The sequence below is a fragment of the Trachypithecus francoisi genome, unplaced genomic scaffold (genome assembly GCF_009764315.1).
Source record: "Trachypithecus francoisi isolate TF-2019V2 unplaced genomic scaffold, Tfra_2.0 Lachesis_group7, whole genome shotgun sequence".
Taxonomy (NCBI): domain Eukaryota; kingdom Metazoa; phylum Chordata; class Mammalia; order Primates; family Cercopithecidae; genus Trachypithecus; species Trachypithecus francoisi.
The window spans coordinates 79,251,304-79,271,640 of NW_022681472.1; the positions used below are offsets into that span (position 1 = coordinate 79,251,304).

The 20,337-nt window shown below is 36.9% G+C and overlaps 1 protein-coding gene, 1 long non-coding RNA gene and 1 pseudogene across 2 annotated transcripts in view; 1 reads left to right on the top strand and 2 right to left on the bottom strand.

The window, feature by feature from the left end:
• Positions 1 to 6,116: 6,116 nt before the first annotated feature.
• Positions 6,117 to 6,819, top strand: LOC117079078 (annotated as a pseudogene).
• Positions 6,820 to 10,519: 3,700 nt separating this feature from the next.
• LOC117078815 lies at positions 10,520 to 14,375 on the bottom strand. The gene is made up of 2 exons (XR_004435172.1): positions 13,433 to 14,375; positions 10,520 to 13,286 (listed from the first exon to the last, which is right to left on the bottom strand). It is a non-coding gene; the product is annotated as an uncharacterized LOC117078815 (long non-coding RNA).
• Positions 14,376 to 16,386: 2,011 nt separating this feature from the next.
• TMEM65 (transmembrane protein 65) overlaps positions 16,387 to 20,337 on the bottom strand; it is a 68,971-nt gene continuing 65,020 nt past the window's right edge. Inside the window, exon 7 of the mRNA XM_033202304.1 lies at positions 16,387 to 18,471. Within this exon, the coding sequence (XP_033058195.1) occupies positions 18,370 to 18,471 (102 nt within the window). The 3' untranslated portion in view covers positions 16,387 to 18,369. The remainder of the gene's footprint in view (positions 18,472 to 20,337) is intronic.

Here is a 20,337-nt window from a genome sequence, read left to right on the forward strand (position 1 = left end):
GACTTCACCTTGCGATCATGTGAGGCAATTCTCCTTAATAAACTTCCTTTCATATGTACATATATCCTACAAGTTTTGCCCCTATAGAGAACCCTAATACACAAGTCCCCTAAGAGGTGATGGTTAAGTTTAGGGCACTGCATATAGTGATGGCTTCACAGGTGTAATCTTATCTTCCAATGTGTCAAGATGTATACACTGAATATATATAGCTTTTTTTGGTCTGAAAATCATATCTCACTAAAAAAGTAAATAAATGGATGCAGCTGTATGGACACTGAAAAAATATATTCATTTAGACTACAAAATGATGAAAGACCATGTAGTAAGAGTCACCACCTTCAAGCCATCTATGCCAAAGCCATCTTAAACCCACCAGCTTCTGCCAACTCACCAGCTGGCTGCAGCCACCTGAGTGAGCTCAGGCTAGACCAGCAGAGAAATTGCCCAACCAACCCACAAAAATGTGAGAAATAGCAAATTACTGTTTTCAGTCACTAAGTTTTGGGATAATGGATAACTGAGACATCTAATAAGTACTATAATGAAAGTAAAAAGTGATTTGGGGATAAAGAAGAGATAGAAATTATTTCCTGCCCAAAGGATGTGTGGTGATGGTAGTAAAGAAAATCTTACAGCAGTAATAGTTTTTAATGTTTTTCCTTTTTCTTTTTTTTAGGGGTATTTTTATATAGTTTAATTGCAAATATTTAAACTGCTAAAATTTGGCAAGTTGTGGCATATGTAAACACCTGTGAAAACGTTATCACAGTCAAGATAATAAATGCAGTAAGGCCGGGCACAGTGGCTCATGCCTATAATCCTAGCACTTTGGGAGGCCGAGGTGGGTGGATTGGCTGAGCTCAGGAGTTTGAGATCAGCCTGGGCAATACAGTGAAACCCCATCTCTACTAAAATTCAAAAACTTAGCTGGGCATGGTAGTAGACACCTGTAGTCCCAGCTACTCGGGAGGCTGAGGCACGAGAATTGCTAGAACCCAGGAGGCGGAGGTTGCACTGAGCCGAGATCAGGCCACTGCACTCCAGCCTGGGCGACAGAGCGAGACTCAGTCTCTAAAAAAATAAATAAATAAATAAAAATAAATGTGGCCAGGCATGGTGGCTCACACCTATAATCCCAGCACTTTGGGAGGCTGAGGTGGGTGGATCACCTGAGGTCAGGCATTCAGACCAGCCTGGCCAACATGGTGAAACCCCGTCTCTACTAAAAAACACAAAAAACTTAGCCAGACCTGGTGGCAGGCATGTGTATTCCCAGCTACTCAGGAGGCTGAGGCAGGAGAATCGCTTAAAACCGGGAGGCAGAGGCTACAATGAGCCGAGATCACGCCAGTGTACTTCAGCGTGGGCAACAGAGCAAGACTCTGTCTCAAAAAAAAAAAAAAAAAAAAGATAATAAACGCATTCCTCACCCCCAAAACTTTCCTTATGGCCCCTTTATAGTCCCTGCCTTTATGCCCTCCTCGCTCTTTCACCATCCTGAGACAACCAGATATGTTTTCTATCACTATAGACTAGTTTGCATTTTCTAGAATTTTATATACATGGAACCATACAACGTGTACTCTTTTTGTCTGGCTTCTGTCAACAGAATTAGTTTTAGATCCATTCAAACTGTTGTGTGTATCAACAGTTTCTATTGCTAACTTGTATTATGTTGTATAGATAGACCATGATTTGTTTATCCATATTCCTGTTGATGGACTTTTGGGTTTTGTAGTCTATTGGGGGCAATAAAGTTGCTATGAACTTTAGTGCACAAGTCTTTGTGTGGACATATATATTCATTTCATTTCAAAGTATTATGAAGTATACCTTGCCTAAATACCTTGAAGTGGAATTGCTCAGTTATAAGTGCATGTTTAACTTTTTATGAAACTGGTAAATTGTTTTCCAAAGTGGTTTTACCATTTTACATCCCCTACCAGCAGTATACATTCCCGTTGTCCCACATCTTTGTCAATTCTTCGTATAAGTTTTTTCAATTTTAGCTATTCAGTTTTAGCCATTCTAGTGGGTATGGTTTTAATTCGTATTTTCATGACTACTTATGTTGAGCATCTTTTTATATATGCTAATGTGCCATTCATATATCTTCTTTATTGAAGTGACTTTTCAAATCTTCTGTATACTTTTTATATTATTACAGTTATCATTATAAATATTTATTATTATTGGAGTTTTATGTATTCTAGGTAGAAGTTTCTTCTTGGATATATGTTTTCCAACTACTGTTCCCATTTTGTGGTTTATATTTTCATTTTCATAACAGTATCTTTGGAAAGGCAAACTTTTTTATTTTGATGATGTCCATTTTATTTTTCTTTAATAATTCTTGCTTTTTGTGTCCAGTTTAAGAAACATGTGCCAAGCCAAGGTCACTGAGATTTTCTCCTGTGTTTTCTTCAAGAAGTTTTATACTTTACCTCTTATATTTAGGACTATGATTTATCTTGAAATACTTTTTGAACACTGCTGTGAAATAAGGATTGAGGTTTATTTGTTTGTTTTCCCTCTTTGTTTTCGTTGTTGATATTTGTTTGTTTATATGGATATCCATTTGCTCCAGCACCATTTATTGTTAAGATTATCATTTTCCCATTGAATTGCCCTGGCACCTTTGTTAAAAATCAATTCTGTAGGTCTATTTCTGGACAAATTTTGTTCCATTTGTCTATATCTGTTTACCCTTCTTTCTACTGTGATTACTGTAGCTTTTCAACAGATCTTGAAATCAGGTAGTGTAAATCCTCCCTTTAGCTTTTTTTCAGCATTGTTTTGGCTATTCTAGGTTCTTTGCATTTTCATATAAATTTGGTAATTTCTTTTAAAAGCCTGATATGACTTTGATTGAAATTGTATTGAATATATATTGGCAAATTTGAGAATAAATGATATCTTAACAATGTTTAATCTTCTAATTTATAAATACAATGTGTCTCTCCATTTATTTAGATTTTATTTATCCCAGCAATGTTTACTGGTTTTCAGTGAACAGGTCTCACATGTCTTTTGGCAGGTTATCCTTAAGTATTTCTTATTTTTGATGTTATTTTTGACATTTCAATTTCTGATTGCTCACTCCTTCTATATAGATACACAATTCATCTTGGTAAATTGATCTTATATTCTGCCACCTTGAGAAACATTTACTGGTACTGGTAGCTTTTTGGTAGATTAATTAGGATTTTCTACATAGATAATTATGTCATCTGCAAATTAAGACAGTTTCATCTCTTCCTTTCTGATCTGGATATTACTCATTTATTTATTTAGCCTTATTACACTGGCGAGAAGTGGTAACAGCAGACACCCTTGTCTTGTTTCTGATCTTAGAGAGAAAGCATTTCAGTCTTTCACTTTAAGTATGATGCTTGCTGTAAGTTTTCACAAATGCACTTTATTAGGCTATGAACGTTCCCTTCTAGTTCTAGTTTGCTGGAAGTTTCTATCATGTATGGATGTTTGATTATTTTGTTACATTTTGTCAATTTATTTTTTTGCATCTATTGAGTTGATCATATGAAGGAATGGAGTCCTTAAACACCAATGATCTTCCCTCCTTCCCCTGCCCTTAAGAGTTCTGTCCTTGGCCCTGCTCTCTTGTGCTTTACAAATTAGAAGACCTATATATTGCAATTGCTTCAACTAACAGCTGTGTATAAATGACTTCCAAGCATATATGTTTCATCCCAAATTCTCAGCTGAAATTGAGATCAATATTCTCAGCTTCTAACTGTATTTTGTCTACCAAGTTATCCTCCATATGTCTCTAGAGAGATAAATAAAGGTGACATAAGAATCCAATGGCTATTCTCTTCAGTTAACTTACATTGAATTCAATGTTCATCAACTTGAACTTATACCATTTAAGGTCTTTTAAATGTAAAATCAGAAAAATATCTGAAATCAGAGAGCTTTTTAGAAAATACTAAAACCAAAACTTGATAATGCAGGATTTCTCAATCTTGGTACTATTGCCATTTGGGGAAAGATAATTCTTTGTTACAGAGGGCTATCCTGTTACAGATGTTAACTAGCATCTCTAGTCTTGACTCACTAGATGCCAGTGGTATGTTCGACCCCAAGCTATGACAGTCAAAAATTTCTCCAGATGTTGCCGAAGGTCCCCTGGGGAGGGGACACAATCATCTCGAGGTTGGAAACTACTGATGTAGTAACTTGCTACAGATCAACGCTCCCACAAAAATCAACTAAAAGAGCCAAATTAAAAAACAAACCAAAAACAAAACAGGCACAGTGGCTCACAGCTGTCATCTCAGTATTTTGGGAGGCTGAGGCAGAAGGATATTTTTAGCTCAGGAATTCAAGACCACCCTGGGCAACCCTCATTTCTACTAAAAATCAAAAGAATTAGCCAGGCATGGTGCTGGAATTACAGGTGTGAGCCACTGCACCCAGCCACATTTCACCTTCATTTTTGAAGGATGTTTTTTGCTGGATATGAATTTCTAGATCAGCAGTTACTTTCTGTAAGCACTTTGAAAGTATTATTCCAGTCTTTTTGGTTTCCATTGTTCCTGTGGGAGATGGCTGTCTTTAAGATGTTTTCTATCTTTACTTTTTAGTTGGTTTACTTTGATGGGCCTAAGTGTGGTTCTATTTTTCTTTGTTCTGCCTTAGTTTTCTGAGCTTGGTCAAATGTTACTTTGGCCCCATTCTATTCTAAGACTCCTATTATCTTTTTAAAGTCTTTTCATTGTGTTTACATGCCTCCAATACATGCTTCAGTATGTACTATTTTCTACTGACCTGTCTTGTAGTTCACTAATCCTATCTTTTGTTACACAAATCCACTATTACATCCACCCACTGTGTTCTCAACTCCAGATGCTGTATTCAGTTCTACAATGTCCATTTGATTTTCATAGATTACTTTTTTGATAAAAGTCTTTGCCTACTATCTTATCCGTAATTGTCTCAAACATATTAGTCATAGTTATCTTAGAGTTCTTGCCAGTGAACTCCAATATGTGAATCGTCTGTGGCTTGGTTTCTTGTGTCATGTTTTCTTAGTTTTTGATCATGTGGTCCATGTGGTTTTGGCATGTTTTGTAATTTTCCGTTGATTTCCAGACGTTTTAATGTTACAGGCTTTGGATGATGTCTTTCTTCAATGAGGTTCAACCTGTCTTCTGCTAGAACTTAATCCAACCAAAGAATCATGATCAATCAAGGCAGAGTTACAAATCTTGGCAGAAGGCTCATTCTACCTTTGATGTGCCCCTAGCCTCAGTTTCCTAATGATCACCTAGGATATTCTCCAGATCCCTTCTTCTGCCAAGTCCTGATTTCTAATCTTTGTTTCATGAAACTTTCTGCCTACTTTTGTTTTCTCTCCTAAACAGCACCACAACTGCAAATTTTCTGAGTTGAAATTGCCCATGTTTGAGGCTGTTCCATATCCCTACCAAAAGCTCTCTTGGTTGCCGTCCCCTGGAAGCAAACTTCAAAAAAATACAAAATCAAAATTACCAGTCTCCTGTCTGAAACCAGAATGGACAAGTACTCCCAGACTAAAAGCAGCCACAGGTCAGTTCACTTCAGAAATGTTCACTCCTCTTTAGAGCCCTGCTTGGGCAGATTTCTACTGCCTTCAAATAGATGACACCCGTATTTTATCCAGCTTTTCTGCTGGGGGATAGTCGTGGTGGATTTGATAATTGCTAGGAATTAGTGAGAATCGTGTTGCCCATTCTTTCCCTTTCTGAATGGAAATTGTCACTACACTCTGGGTATGTCGGGGAAGATACTCTTTTCATTTACAGATTAGAGTAAGGAGCTAATTTAAGACCTTATAGAGAGTATGGCACATTTCGAGGTAAATGCAGTCACTTTGTGGAAACTTCAGCCCATTCTCTTGTGGATGGGTATCTTCCAAACTGGGGAAAAAAAATTAGGCATGAATACTTGGTATTCAAAGTGGTAGATTGTGATAGCGAGTCAGTTGTCCCCCAAGATGTCCTTCCCTTCTTCCAGTTTTGGTATACAATTGGACATACAGAATGAAGACATTTAAAGTTTCTCTTTCAGCTCAGTGTGATCATGTGACATAGATCTGATGGAGATGTGTCATGTGGCAACCTAAAAGTTGGCTCAACGGGGTCGGGGTGGGTGCCGGTTTGGGCGCGGGCGTGACGCAGCGGATGGACAGTTAGGCGCACCTGAACGGCTGGAGCAATGGCAGCTACAGCATGATGCAGGACCAGCTGGGTTACGCGTGGCACCCGGGCCTCCACGCGGACGGTCCCGCGCAGACACAGCCCATACACCGCTACGACTTGAGCGCCCTGCAGTACAACTCCGTGACCAGCTCGCAGACCTGCAAGAACGGCTCTCCCACCTACAGCACGTCCTACTCGCAGTAGGACACTCCTGGCTCCATGGGTTCGGTGCTCAAGTCCCAGGCCAGCTCCAGCCCCGCTGTGGTTACCTCCTCCATCCACTCCAGGGCGCCCTGCCAGGCCAGGGACCTCCCGGACGTGATCAGCACGCACCTTCCCCGCGCCGAGGAACCCACCGCCCCAGCGGACTTTACATGTCTCAGCACTACAGGAGCGGCCCGGTGCCCGGCACGACCATTAACGGCACACCGCTCTCGCACATGTGACGGCCGGACAGCGAACTGGAGGGGCATGAAATTTTCAAAGAAAAACGAAGGAAATGGGAGGGGTGCAAAAGAGGAGAGTAAGAAACAGCATGGAGAAAACCCGATACGCTCAAAAATATATATATATCCCATTACCCACAGCAAATGACAGCTGCCAGAGAACACTAATCCCATTCACACTCACACAAAAACCGCCATGCCGACAAGAAAACTTTTATGAGAGAGATCCTGAACTTCCTTTTGGGGAACTGTTTTTGTACAGAGAAAAACAGGGGGGTAGGGAGGGCGGAGGAATGGATCTTGTGCAGATTTGGAGGAAAGAAAGTTACGAAAAACTTTTTTAAAAAGTTCTAGCGGTACAGTAGGAGCTTTGCAGGAAGTTTGCAAGTCTTTACCAATAATATTTAGAGATAGTCTCCAGGCGATGAAAAAATGTTTCAATATTTGCAAGCAACTTTTGTACAGTATTTATCGAGATAAACATGACAATCAAAATGTCTACTGTTTATAAGCTGAGAATTTGCCAGTATTTTTCAAGGAGAAGCTTCTTCCTGCATTTTGATGCTGCAGCTGAAATTTAGCACACTTGCAAACGTGGAAAGAAGAAAATTATTCAAATTTCGACATCTTAATTGTTTAAAAATTGTACGAAAGGAAAAAACTAAAATAAGTACCGGCAAACCATCTCTGTGGTCTCGTTTAAAAGGGCAAAAGTGCAAAACTTACATCGCTGGTAATTTATAATAGCTTTTGTTCGATCCCAGCTTTCCATTTAGTTCAGATTAAAAAAACATGAAACTACTGCTTTCGAAATATTTTCCTATGGTTTGTAATATTTCTGTAAATATATTGTGGCATTTTAAGGTTTTCCCCCTTTGTTTTTCGTAGTTGTATTTTAAAAGATTCGGCTCTGTAGTATTTGAATCAGTCTGCCGAGAATCCATGTATATATTTGAACTAATATCCTTATAACAGGTACATTTTCAACTTATGTTTTTACTCCATTATGCACAGTTTGAAATAAATTTTTGAAATACGAAAAAAGCTGGCACAAGGCCTTTTTATCTTTCTTTTCAGTTTCTTCCCCGCTGGGCGGAAGGTAGGTAAGATGGCTGGGACTGAAGCAGCCATTTTAGATCACGAAGTAACGTTGAGTGAAAACTGTACATGATGAAGCAGGACAAAAAGCTGAGCCTCTGACCACCACTTTCCAGAGCATAAAACCCTTATACCAGCCCTGAACAACATGCCACAATAATTTTCCGTAGGAGATTCATTTCTATCTTATTTCAGTGGCTGCTATTTTGGGATTTTGTTACTTGCAACTAAGCCTCATAAAATTAGGAAAGTTCAGGACAGCAGTTCTCAGTGTGTTGGTATGGTCTGCAGACTTCTGAATTTTTTGTAGGGAGTTTGTGAAATCAAAACATTTTCAAAATATACTACGACATTATAAGTCTTTTTAACTATGGTGACACATTCACCAATGGCGCAAAAACAACTGTGGGTAAAAGCACCAGCATCTTTGAAACGAGGCACTAGTAGTCATTGTATTCTTCATTGCCATGCAGCTGTAGGTGGGGGTTGGGGGGAGGGGTGGTTTCATTCAATGTCCTTAATAAAGCAGTAAAACTTACTTACTTTAAATCTTTACTCTTAAGTCTTTTAAATTTTCTGTATGAAGAAATGAGAAGTGTATGTGAAGTACTTCTGGGGATACCAAAATATGATGGTTGTCTTGAGGAAAACCACTTGTGAGGGTGTTTTGAGTCGTGAGTCTGGAGGCAATTCAGATGTGGGTATCTGACAGACATTTCCTCAAACATGAACAAAGTGAACTGTCACTTCAAGAAAAACTAACAGTATTTGTTGCCAATGATAAATTTTAAGCTTTTAAGTGAAAATTATTTTGGAAAATGTGTATCTGCCATCTGAATTTGATGGCCTTTCAGTATTTAAGAGGCTTTTAAAAATGAGATTGCTGGTCATATTGAACATGATTTTCAAACATTTTATATGGCAAAATATTAACATGTGGAAGATGTGCATAACTCAGTGAATCAATAGTTTCCATGGGACAAATGTAGGATTTTACAAAATTATTCATGGGAAAAAGTTTCACTCAAAGTGCAAGGTAGACCACTGGAGTCTAAATTCAATGCAAAGTCTCATTTATATGACTTCAGATTCTACATTGTAAATAACCTTTAGCTACTACTCCTTGTTCAGTTTTGGTATAGTGTCCAAGAATAAATCTATAGCCTAGGCTATTAAAATATTCCTCCCTTCTACAACTTAATACCTGCATGAGGATGAATTTCTTCATTTACTTCAAACAAAACAACATATCAGACTGAATGGAGAAACAGGTATGATAATCCAGCTGTCTTCTATTAAGCCAGACATTGAAAAGATTTGCAAAATGTTATTAACAATGCTGCTCTTCTCACTAAATTATTTTTGAAAAATAATTATCATAAAATGTTAGCATGAAATTGGTTTATTTTAAAATAGATTAGCAAATATATTTTTAACATTTGTCAGTTTTCATTTCTGATATAGTCAATATAAACCTTCATAAACAAAAGTTAATTGGGAAAAAAAACAGAACTACCATCTGATCCACCAATCCCAGTAACGGGTATATATCCAAAGGAAAATAAATCATTACATCAAAAAGAGACCTATGTTATGTCTATTGGAGCACTATTCACAATGGCAAAGATAGGGAATTGACTTATGTGTCCATAAACTGAAGCTGCATAAAGAAAATGTAGTGTGTGTGTGATCATTTATATATATATTATATATTTTATATATATGATATGCTATTCAGTCATAAAAGATAATAAAATCATGCCTTTTGCAGCAACATGGATGGAGCTGGAGGTCATTATCTTAAGTGAAACATCTCAGAAACAGAAAGTCAAAACCGTATGTCCTCACTTGTAAGTGGGAGCTAAATAAGGTGTACACATGGACATAGAGTGTACACCTATGATGAACACTGGAGACTCGGAAGGGTGGAATGGTGGGAGGCAGGCATATAAGGGATGAGAAATTACTTGATGAGTACAATGTAGACTAATCAGGTAATGGTTACACTAAAAGCCCAGGCTTTACCACTATTGCAATATACTCGCATAACAAAACTGCACTTGTACCCCTTAAATTTATACAAACTTTTTTAAAAGCAAGAAAAAGAAAACACCCTTTGGGGACATCACTATTTTTCCAGAGCATTAAGTTCCTGAGTGCTAAGTTCTTAAATGTTAAGATCTTAAGGACAAAACATTTAAAATAATTGATTTAGGCCGGGCGCGGTGGCTCAAGCCTGTAATCCCAGCACTTTGGGAGGCCGAGACGGGCGGATCACGAGGTCAGGAGATCGAGACCATCCTGGCTAATATGGTGAAACCCCGTCTCTACTAAAAAATACAAAAAAAAAACTAGCGGGGCGACGAGGCGGGCGCCTGTAGTCCCAGCTACTGGGGAGGCTGAGACAGGAGAATGGCGTGAACCCGGGAGGCGGAGCTTGCAGTGAGCTGAGAGCCGGCCACTGCACTCCAGCCTGGGCGGCAGAGCAAGACTCCGTCTCAAAAAAAAAAAAAATAAATAATAAAAAATAAAATAAAATAAAATAAAATAATTGATTTATGACATTGAAAGAATTTGAAGTATAACCACAAAACTGTTTATAAAATATGAGAACAGTAAAAGTATTAAGCCCAGAGTTCACTAAACAATGTCATGTTAAGAAGAAAGGGGGCAGATTCTAAAAACTGTAGATTAATATACTTAATATTAATTATCCTTAGGGCAAAAGGTTAGAGAACAGATTCAGCAGAAAGTAAAGTAACCATTAACTCCATTAACCCAATACAAGTTTATTTATGAAGTCAAGTCAAACTGAGGAGTATTTGTTTCTTTGATAACTGGTAGAAGGGAATGTATATACATATTGTATTTCCCATTAAGCATTTGCTCATATTACAGAACAGTGGCCTACAGAACTATCATTGAAGATTTACCAAATCTGCCTGAAGCAAAATGTTATAAACTGCAGAAATGGTGCAAAATGACACTGGAAGTCATAGAGCTGATTCTTGAACACGGGTTTGAACTGCATAGGTCCGCTTATATGCATTTTTTTGATAAATATATTGAAAACTTTTTTCGAGATTTACAACAATTTAAAAAACTTGCAGATGCACCATGTAGCTTAGAAATACTGAAAAACTAAGAAAATGATGTGTCATTAATGCATAAAATATATGTAGACACTAGTCTATTTTATCATTTACTACCATAAATATACACAAATCTATTATAAAAAGTTAAAATTGGCCGGGTGCAGTGGCTCACACCTGTAATCCCAACACTTTGGGAGGCCAAGGCGGGCAGATTGCCTGAGGTCAGGAGTTCGAGAGCAGCCTGGTCAACACGGTGAAACCCCGTTTCTACTAAAAACACAAACATTAGCTGGGCATGGTAATGCATGCCTGTAATCCCAACTACGTGGGGGGCTGAGGCAGGAGAATCACTTGAACCCGGAAGTGGTTGCAGTGAGCCGGGATGGTGCCACTGTACCACTCCAGCCTGGGCAACAGAGCAAGACTCCATCTCAAAAAAAAACCAAAAAAGTTAAAATTTATCAAAACTTACGCATACACAGACATTGGAGCCATTTGCTGTTGAGACAAACATAAAGATGTAGTATTAAATTACAACTGAAAAAGATTAACTATAGTACATACTGCACTACTACCATAATTTCAGAGCTACCTCCTGTTGCTACTGCTGTGAACTCAAGTGCTATATTCACTTAAAATGCCATGTGATGTTTATCATCTCCACATGGGCAGTTCATCTCTCCAGTAAATCGTGTATCGTAGTAAAAAGTGATCTCTCATGGTTCTCAGTTATTTTTCATCATGTTTAGTACAACCATAAACCTTGCAATAATACCATGGGACCCATAGGACGCTAGTCCCACTAGTGACGCTGGAAGGGCTCCCAAGGAGCAAAGTCATGACATTACAAGAAAAAGTTAGATTGCTTGATGCGTACTGGTCTGCAGCTATAGATGCCCATCCTTCAAGATAAATGAATCTAGCATAAGGACCACTGTTGATAAAATTAAGAAAATTTATGAAGCCTTTACTGCATCTATACCAGCAAACCTTGTACTTTTTGTGATATACCTTTTTATCTCATATTGAAAATGCAACTTTTATGTGGGTGCAGTATTGCTATAAGAAAGATGTACCTATAGGCTCTAATGATTGGAGAAAAGGCGGTCATTATATGACAATTTAAAGCAAAAGGAGGGTGAAGGATCTAAATCTAGAGAATTTAATGCCAGCAAAGGATGGCTTGATAATATTAGGAAGAAGTTTGGCTTTAAAAAATGTTAAGATAACAGAAGAGGCAGCTCCTGATGGCCAAGAGGCAGCAGATGAGTTCCCAGATGCCATTAAGAAAATCAATGAGGAGAAAGGATATCTACCAGAACAGGTTCTTAAGGCAGACAAAAGTGCCCTATTCTGGAAAAAAAAAAAAAAAATATATATGCCACAAAGTACATTTATTAGTAAAGAAGAGAAGTGAGCACCAGGATTTAAGGCAGAAAAGGACAGGCTAATGCTATAGGTTTTTGCTAATGCTTTTGAGTTTATGGTCAAGACTGCACTTATCTATAAAGCTGTTAACTCCCAAATCTTGAAGGGAAAAGATAAACACAGGCTGCCAGTCTTCTGGCAGGATAACAAGGCCTGGACAACAAGAACCCTTTTTCTGGATTGGCTCCATTGATGTTTTGTCTTTGAAGTCAGGAAGTACCTTGCCAGTAAAGGACTGCCTTTTAAAGTTCTTTTGATACTGGACAATGTCCCTGGCCGCCCACCCAGAACTGCATGAGTTCAACACTAAAGGCATCGAAGTGATCTATTTGTCCTCAAACATAATGTCTCTAATTTAGTTTCTAGATCAGGGGGTCATAAGGACCTTCATGGCTCATTACCCACAGTACTCTATGCAAAGAACCACCAGTGCCATCCAAGAATACTCTAACAAAAAGAACATCATCAAAGTCTGGAAGGATTCCACCACTGATGATGCCATTGTTGCTACAGAAGAAGCCATGAAAGCCATGAAGCCCAAAATAATAAGTTACTGCTGAGGAAAACAACCAGATGTTGTGTGTGACTTCACAGAATTTACAACAGAGCCAATCAAGAAAATCGTGAAAGAGGTTGTAGATATGTTACATAAATAAATAAATAAATAAATAAACAAAATGGTAGAGGGTAAAAAGTTTCAAGATCTGAATCCTGGAGTGAGTCAAAAGCTAAGCAATTCAAAAGCTTAGCTTTTGGAGATGAGTGTCTCTGAATCAGTGCCACACAGTAAGGAGGAAGACATTTAGAAGCAGTGCCAGTAAACTACTCAACATTAGACAATCTGTGTTCTGATTATTCAAGACTGATTTTACAACATGGACCCTTCTACCACACAAGCACTAAAAGTAAAGCAAATGGTGGAAGAAGGATTAGTACCATTTAGAAACATTTTTAGAGAAATGAAAAAAAGCAAAACATCAGACATAAGTTACAACGCATTTTCATAATTACACCTAGTGTCGGGAGGCTGAGGCAGGAGAATGGCGTAAACCCGGGAGGCGGAGCTTGCAGTGAGCTGAGATCCGGCCACTGCACTCCAGCCTGGGCAACAGAGCGAGACTCCGTCTCAAAAAAAAAAAAAAAAAAAAAAAAATTACACCTAGTGTGACTGCCTTTCCTGCTTCCCCTTCCACCAATGCTACCACTAAGAGCAAGACCAATCCTTCCTTTTCCTCCTCCACCTCAGCCTATTCAGCATGAAGACAAGGAGGATGAAGACTTTTATCATGATCCACTTCCACTTAATGAAGAGTAAATGTATTTTCTCTTCCTGATGATTTTAATAGCATTTTCTTTCTTCTACCTTACTTTAATACAATATATGATACATGTAACAGACGAAATATGTGTTAATCTACTGTTTATGTTATCAGAAAGGCTTCCAGCCAATAGTAGGCTATAAGTAAAATTTGGAAAGAGTCAAAAGTTGTATTCAGATTTTCAACTGCACAGGGGTTGGTGTCCCTAATCCCTGCATTGTTCAAGGGTCAACTGTAAATGTTCTGCTGATGGGAGTATCCACAGACTTTTGTGAATTCTAGGGTTGCTTCCCCATGCGTCTGTGCCATTTCCACCTACTGCTGTCAGTAAACATGCAAGGAGTATTAATCTTAATATTTAACTCTTACTTTTTAGGCTTAATTCAGACATTAGTAATATGAAACAAAAAGAAAACATTTTACAATGCATTCCAAAGTGGAACATATTTAATGCATCTGAGATTTTCTTAACACCAACTTTCTAGTACCTAGCATGATACTTTCTCTTCACAGATTATCTGCACCGTTTGTGCCTTCGCTTCTTTCAGGTCTTCACTGACCATCTTCATTTGTGACCACTGGTACTTTCTATCCTCTTTATCTTGTTTCATTTATCTCTATAGAACTTACCACCATCTGACATAAACAATATTTAAGTGTATATTTGCAGGCTGGGCGCAGGGGCTCATGACTGTAATCCCAGCACTTTGGGAGGCCGAGACGGGCGGATCACCTGAGGTCAGGAGTCTGAGGCCAGCCTGGCCAACATGGTGAAACCCTATCTCTATTAAAAATACAAACAAATTAGGCTCGGTGGCATGTGCCTGAAATCCCAGCTACTCAGGAGGCTGAGGCAGGAGAATCACTTGAACACAGGAAGCAGAGGTTGCAGTGAGCCAAGATCACACCACTGTACTCCGGCCTGGATGACAGCAAGACTCCATCTCAAAAAAAAAAAAAAAAAAAAAAAAAAAATGTATTTGCTTTTCTGGGTTCTCTTCCCCTATTACTACCTTCCCCCCGACCCCAAAATAAGAAGCTTCAGTATAGACGTTCTGGTTGTTCACTCAGTGCTTTGAATGGTTCCTAGCACATAGTATGCAATAAAGAACACAAGATTTCTTAAATGAATCTTGAGATTGTAAGCACAATACTCTTAAATTATAGATAAGAAAATGACTCCATGAATCTGGAGGTAAAAAGGAACCTAGGCAGAGAGCAGACATTACAAAACCCATGCGACTGATGTTCCTACTGCCTAGCAGTTAAGAAGACAGGCTTCATACTCGGACAAAATAGGATTCTAGTCCACTTATTCGTAGTGGCAAACTCTCTTCATGCCTCAATTTAGCTACGAGAAAATAGAGATGATAGTGATAATAGCCCCAACTTCATGTTGTCATTAAGGTGATTAAATGCAATAATGTGTGTAAATTACTAGTGCATAAAGGAACAAATAAGCATTTAATAAAAGGGAACTATTATTCTTATTACTACTACTATCATCATCATCATCTCAGTCAGGATCGAAAGCCAACTTTTTAGTATTTCACAAATAATTTGTGGTAAGATAGGCTAACTAGTTTCTAAGTCCAGACAACTGAGAAAAAAAAGCAGATTAGAGAGATAAAAGTTGCCAGAAGCAAGATCAGGAGAAAAATGAAAACTATAAAAACTAGATTCTCAAGGTACTGCATTACCACACAATAATAATGTATGTAAAGATAATGCTTATATATTATATTTAATATACTGTCTTCAGATGGTGAGAAAATATAATTCTAAAATTAGAAAGATTACTTCAAAATGGCTCATACAAACTTTTGGTATAAAAGATAAACTTCCATTACCTTCAAAATTTATGTTCTAGAGAAAAAGAATAAAGTAAATGAGACATTATTACATAAACAGCTTGGATATCTCTGCTGTAAATACCCATCAGTGTGACTTATGTGAGTCTGTCTAAAGCTTTTCTACGGGCTCACTCTTCACTCACACTCTGTAATGTTGTATCTCAGGTGCAGATTCCAGGGAGGTGGTAAATTGTTCCATTCACTGTCTCAGTGACATTGCTGCCACCTTATAACAAATCTGTATTCATTAATCCTGTTTGTTTTAGTAATAGAATATAATATACCAAGGTCCTCTAGTAAGAAAGCAAATTTCAAAATCAAAACCACATTCCAAATTTCTTAAAAGATACTTTTTTTTGTTCAATTTCTTTGTAAAAACATTGGTCACCATTTAACATACATGGCAACAAAATGCACCCAATTTACATGCATCAACAAGTTAATAAATCATAATACACGGACAACACAAATTTCAAACAAACAGTACTAAAGTAGCTCATGTTGCATTTAACTATATTTCTTGTGCTCCTAATAGAGAAGTAGCTAATATGAGAAACAAACAGTTCCAGTTTCAACCTGAATTAAAGTTCTTTGTGGCAAGTAACATGAAACGATCACATGAAGTCATTATCTTAAAAAGAACCATTCTTCAGAAATCACTTTGTGCAAAGCACCATACTAGTGTAGACTATGATCTTAAAAAACATATACCTTCAGTTAAAGACAAAAGGTCTCCATTTTTTGAAAATTAATTACCTGAATGATTCAAATTTTTATTATGCCCATAAATTAAAATTATCTTTCAATGTAAAGGTTATATATATTTGACACCTTAAATAATTCTGGAGATGTTCAGTTACACCAATAATTCCCTGGGACTGGATTACTTTCAAGAGCAAAAAGAAAAAACAATAATCAAAAGCCCTTTCTAAACTCACAGGCAAGGTTTCTGATATGGGATTTAATTAATAAGAAGTTAAGCACCACAATAAAATACATTTTTAGAAAACAGAATGGACTGCCATCAATACACAAGGTAGGGACAAAAGAAAGCACTTACACTTTACCTCCTACCCTTTCCCCCCCAAAAATTTAAACACTCTAATCCTACCAATCTGAAATTTTACAAAGGATTTTTTGTGTGGTTATCTGTGTATGGATATTATATGGGAGATACAAACCGAAATTCGATTTAAGATCTCAAGTTCTAGAATCATGATTTGATCCAGTAAGAATGTCATATTATTTGTGCATGTTATATATTTAGTTTTAGATTATATGCTATATTTTTATGCTTTCTCCCCTCAAAGTCTATGATTAAAGGATGGCACTTATTCATTCTGAAGTGCATGAGAGAATTTATGACAAATTGCCTTGCGAAATAATATCTCCTCTGAAGAGTTCAAAGTAATTACGTATAAATAAAACCTTAAAATAAAATTGCTGTAAATCCTCTGCATCTATTTAGCAACACAAATAACTTCAATAGCCAAAATATTATTTTAATTTTAATTTAAGTTTCTCTCCTCCATGATGTATTTAATTACGCTGTTACAAGTAAGAGTAATTTTTTAGTATGTGTAACAGACCACATGCTAAAAAAGTTTAAGGGTTCAGAAAATTAAAATTTATAATTCTTACATGGTGATACTTAAGTCAGATATACAAGACTAGAAATAAGTAACTTCAACCTAAAAAACACTTTAAATACCACAAAAGAAGAAAAAAGAAAAACAAAGGGAAAAAGGATTTCTCCTCATGTAATTTTTGAGTGGACTATGTAGCAAAAAAGCAAAATATTAAATATCTAGTTTTCACTTCAAAATAAATTATTCATAAATAAAATTCACTAAATAAGATATCATGAGATTAGGAGTATAAGTACGGAGTATTCAGACTTATTCCATTCAGATGAGAAGATGACATCTTTGGAGGAAACAAAAAAAAAAACCTTACCAAATAATACGATTTATATCTCATTAACCTTCCAAACATCACTTCAACTTCACCGTTTATACCATAAACCTTCTTGACAGTTCCTATTACCTTTTTTTTAAAAAAGCTTTAGCCTCTTAATTTCTAAGCATCATATTATTAAATCCCTTAGTTCAATCTAATTCCACAATCCCCATTTCAAAGACTCTAAAATACTCATTTTCTTCCCCTCAAAAGTCAGAATCCACCACGTAATTATTCAAAACTGGGAAACTAAAGGTTAAAAAAAAATCAACTAAAAATAGTATGCTTGTTAGTACATATGGTTTCATGTAGCAGGGAGACCACATAATTGCTCTTTCTGATTAATCTCTGGCCCTTAAAATAGTAAAGTCAGAAAATTAAAATAAGTAATATATACTTACAATACTTAAAATCTGTATCTATATCCATTTGCAATAGATGTGCGAGTTAAGAAAATGACTGAAATTATATGGTTATAAATGTTTACTGTGTAACAGTACAAAATTGATGTTCCCAAAAAGAGGGTAAAAAAATCTTTAACTGATATTAAACATCTTCAGTAATTTGGAAAAATCCCCAGGTTGAAATGTAACTATCAGGGAACAACAAAAAATGCTTTCATGCATGTACACATGTTAAGTAACACATAAGCAAACCCCAAGTCAATACAGTACATCAATGACACTTAAATAACATTATGAATATAAAAGAAAGAAAAGATAAAATGTTGACTGCTACTGATGAAAAAGCATTTCAACAATTTACACAAAATGATACTAAACAGCTTTTTAAAAAAGATGTCCTAAGAAGATCAAGCCACAATAAGTTAGTGTTTTCCATAATACATGCTAAATTATTTGATCCCATATCTATACTGTTACTGTCTTAATTCCTAAATGTTGTGACAGCATATTTAATTACTGAGGTACATTAGTTTACATCTTTTTATAGGTATTCTAAGAGGATTAACTTTTCGTTTCCAGTTTTTCATCTTCTTCACCTCCTCCAAAGAAAATTAAAGGAAACATTCCTAGAATGCAGCCAATAGTCACCCCAACAGCTTTGCCCTAAGGAAACAAAAGAGAACATTTTTAAAAAGTTACTTTATCTCTGATAACAAGAAGGCAGGAAAAAAAATCTCACCAGCTCTTCTCAATATATTTGGATTTGCTACCCTTCATATATATTCCTCTTCAATATTTATCCCTGTGTATACCTAATTATATGTAGATATAATCATTATGTAAACATAGCTTTGTTTTCTTCCTCAATCCATACCCCTGCATAGCCACACATTTTCTTACAAACTCTTTTCCAAACTGCTAAACTTAAAGTTCAACTGAATTGACGGGTCCATATTCTACTTAAATCTCTCTTTACAACAGCCACTGCTACTTCTCCAACATTATAAGTGAAATAACAACGAGCATTTCCGTGTATAGTTCTTCGCCAATGATTTATTTAAAAATCAAACAGTATTAATATTTGTGCATCTTCATGAAGGATTGTCATGCTGTACATCCTTGACAAAGCTGCACATACTTACATAGCAATTTCAGTATACACAAATGTAGACATACATACCAATGTTCCTGCAACCTCACCTACATTATAAAACTTTTATTTCATTTTAATTTATTTATTTATTTATTTTAGAGACAGGGTCTCCCTCTGTCACCTAGGATGGAGTGCAGTGGCATGATCATAGCCCACTGCTCAAGCCATCTTCCTGATCTCTTCCTGAACTCTTTGGCTCAAGCGAGCATCCTGACTCAGTCTCCCCAGTAACTAGAACTACAGACACATGCCACTATGCCTAATTTTGTTACTTTTATTATTATTATTATTTTGTAGAGCCAGGGTCTCCCCATGTTGCTCAGGCTAATCTTGAACTCCTGGCTTCAAGAGATCCTCCCACCTTTGCCTCCCAAATGGGATTACAGGCTCTGGGAGCCACCACACCCAGATCATTATAAAACTTTAAAATTTTTATTTTTGTAAATGGTTTTCAAAATTTGCATTCCTATGATGACTATCAAGTTTATATACTTTTCAATTAAGTTTCATTTCCTCATACAAATATTTATTGAGAAGCTACTATGTGTCAAACTCTCTACTTGAGTGTACCATGGAGATGGACTAATCTTACGCCGTCTGTCTCTCTCCTCCAGGAACTTCTAGTTATGTACACAGGGAAAGACAAAATAAGTTCCATCAAACATTACAGATACTATGATAGCTACGTAATCTTTAGTCTTGAATGAAATGTTTTCTCTTATACATTGTCTGTTTAGCTATCACATCCCACAGTTTTTCGGGTTTTGTTTTTGTTTTTGTTTTTGAGACAAGTTTGGCTCTGTCACCCAGGCTGGAGTGCAGGGGCGCTATCTTGGCTCACTGCAAGCTCTGCCTCCCAGGTTTATGTCATTCTCCTGCCTCAGCCTCCCGAGTAGCTGGGACCACAGGCGCCCGCCCCCACGCCCGGCTAATTTTTTGTATTTTTAGTCTATAGAGACAGGGTTTCACTGTGTTAGCCAGGATTCTCTCGATCTCCTGACCTCGTGATCCACCCCCTTCTCGGCCTCCCAAAGTGCTGGGATTATAGGCATGAGCCAGTGTGCCCGGCCCACATCCTACAGTTTTTCTACCAAATTTAATAGTAGACATTAATATTTTGACAATAGCTTGTATAAAAATTTTCAACTTTGTTATTTTGAGGGTTTTTGTGGTGGTAGTGGTATCAGTAGTAAGACCAATGCTTGATATTAATAGTCAAAACTGTTATTTTCATTATGCCAAAACTTTAAAAGGTATCACTCATGCAGAGTTTTAACAAGCAGAAACTTTCTTCATTCCACATGCTGATAAATTTAATCCTTAGCTTCTTGTTTTTTTACTTTAACATACTCATTTGAATATATGCATAGAGAAAT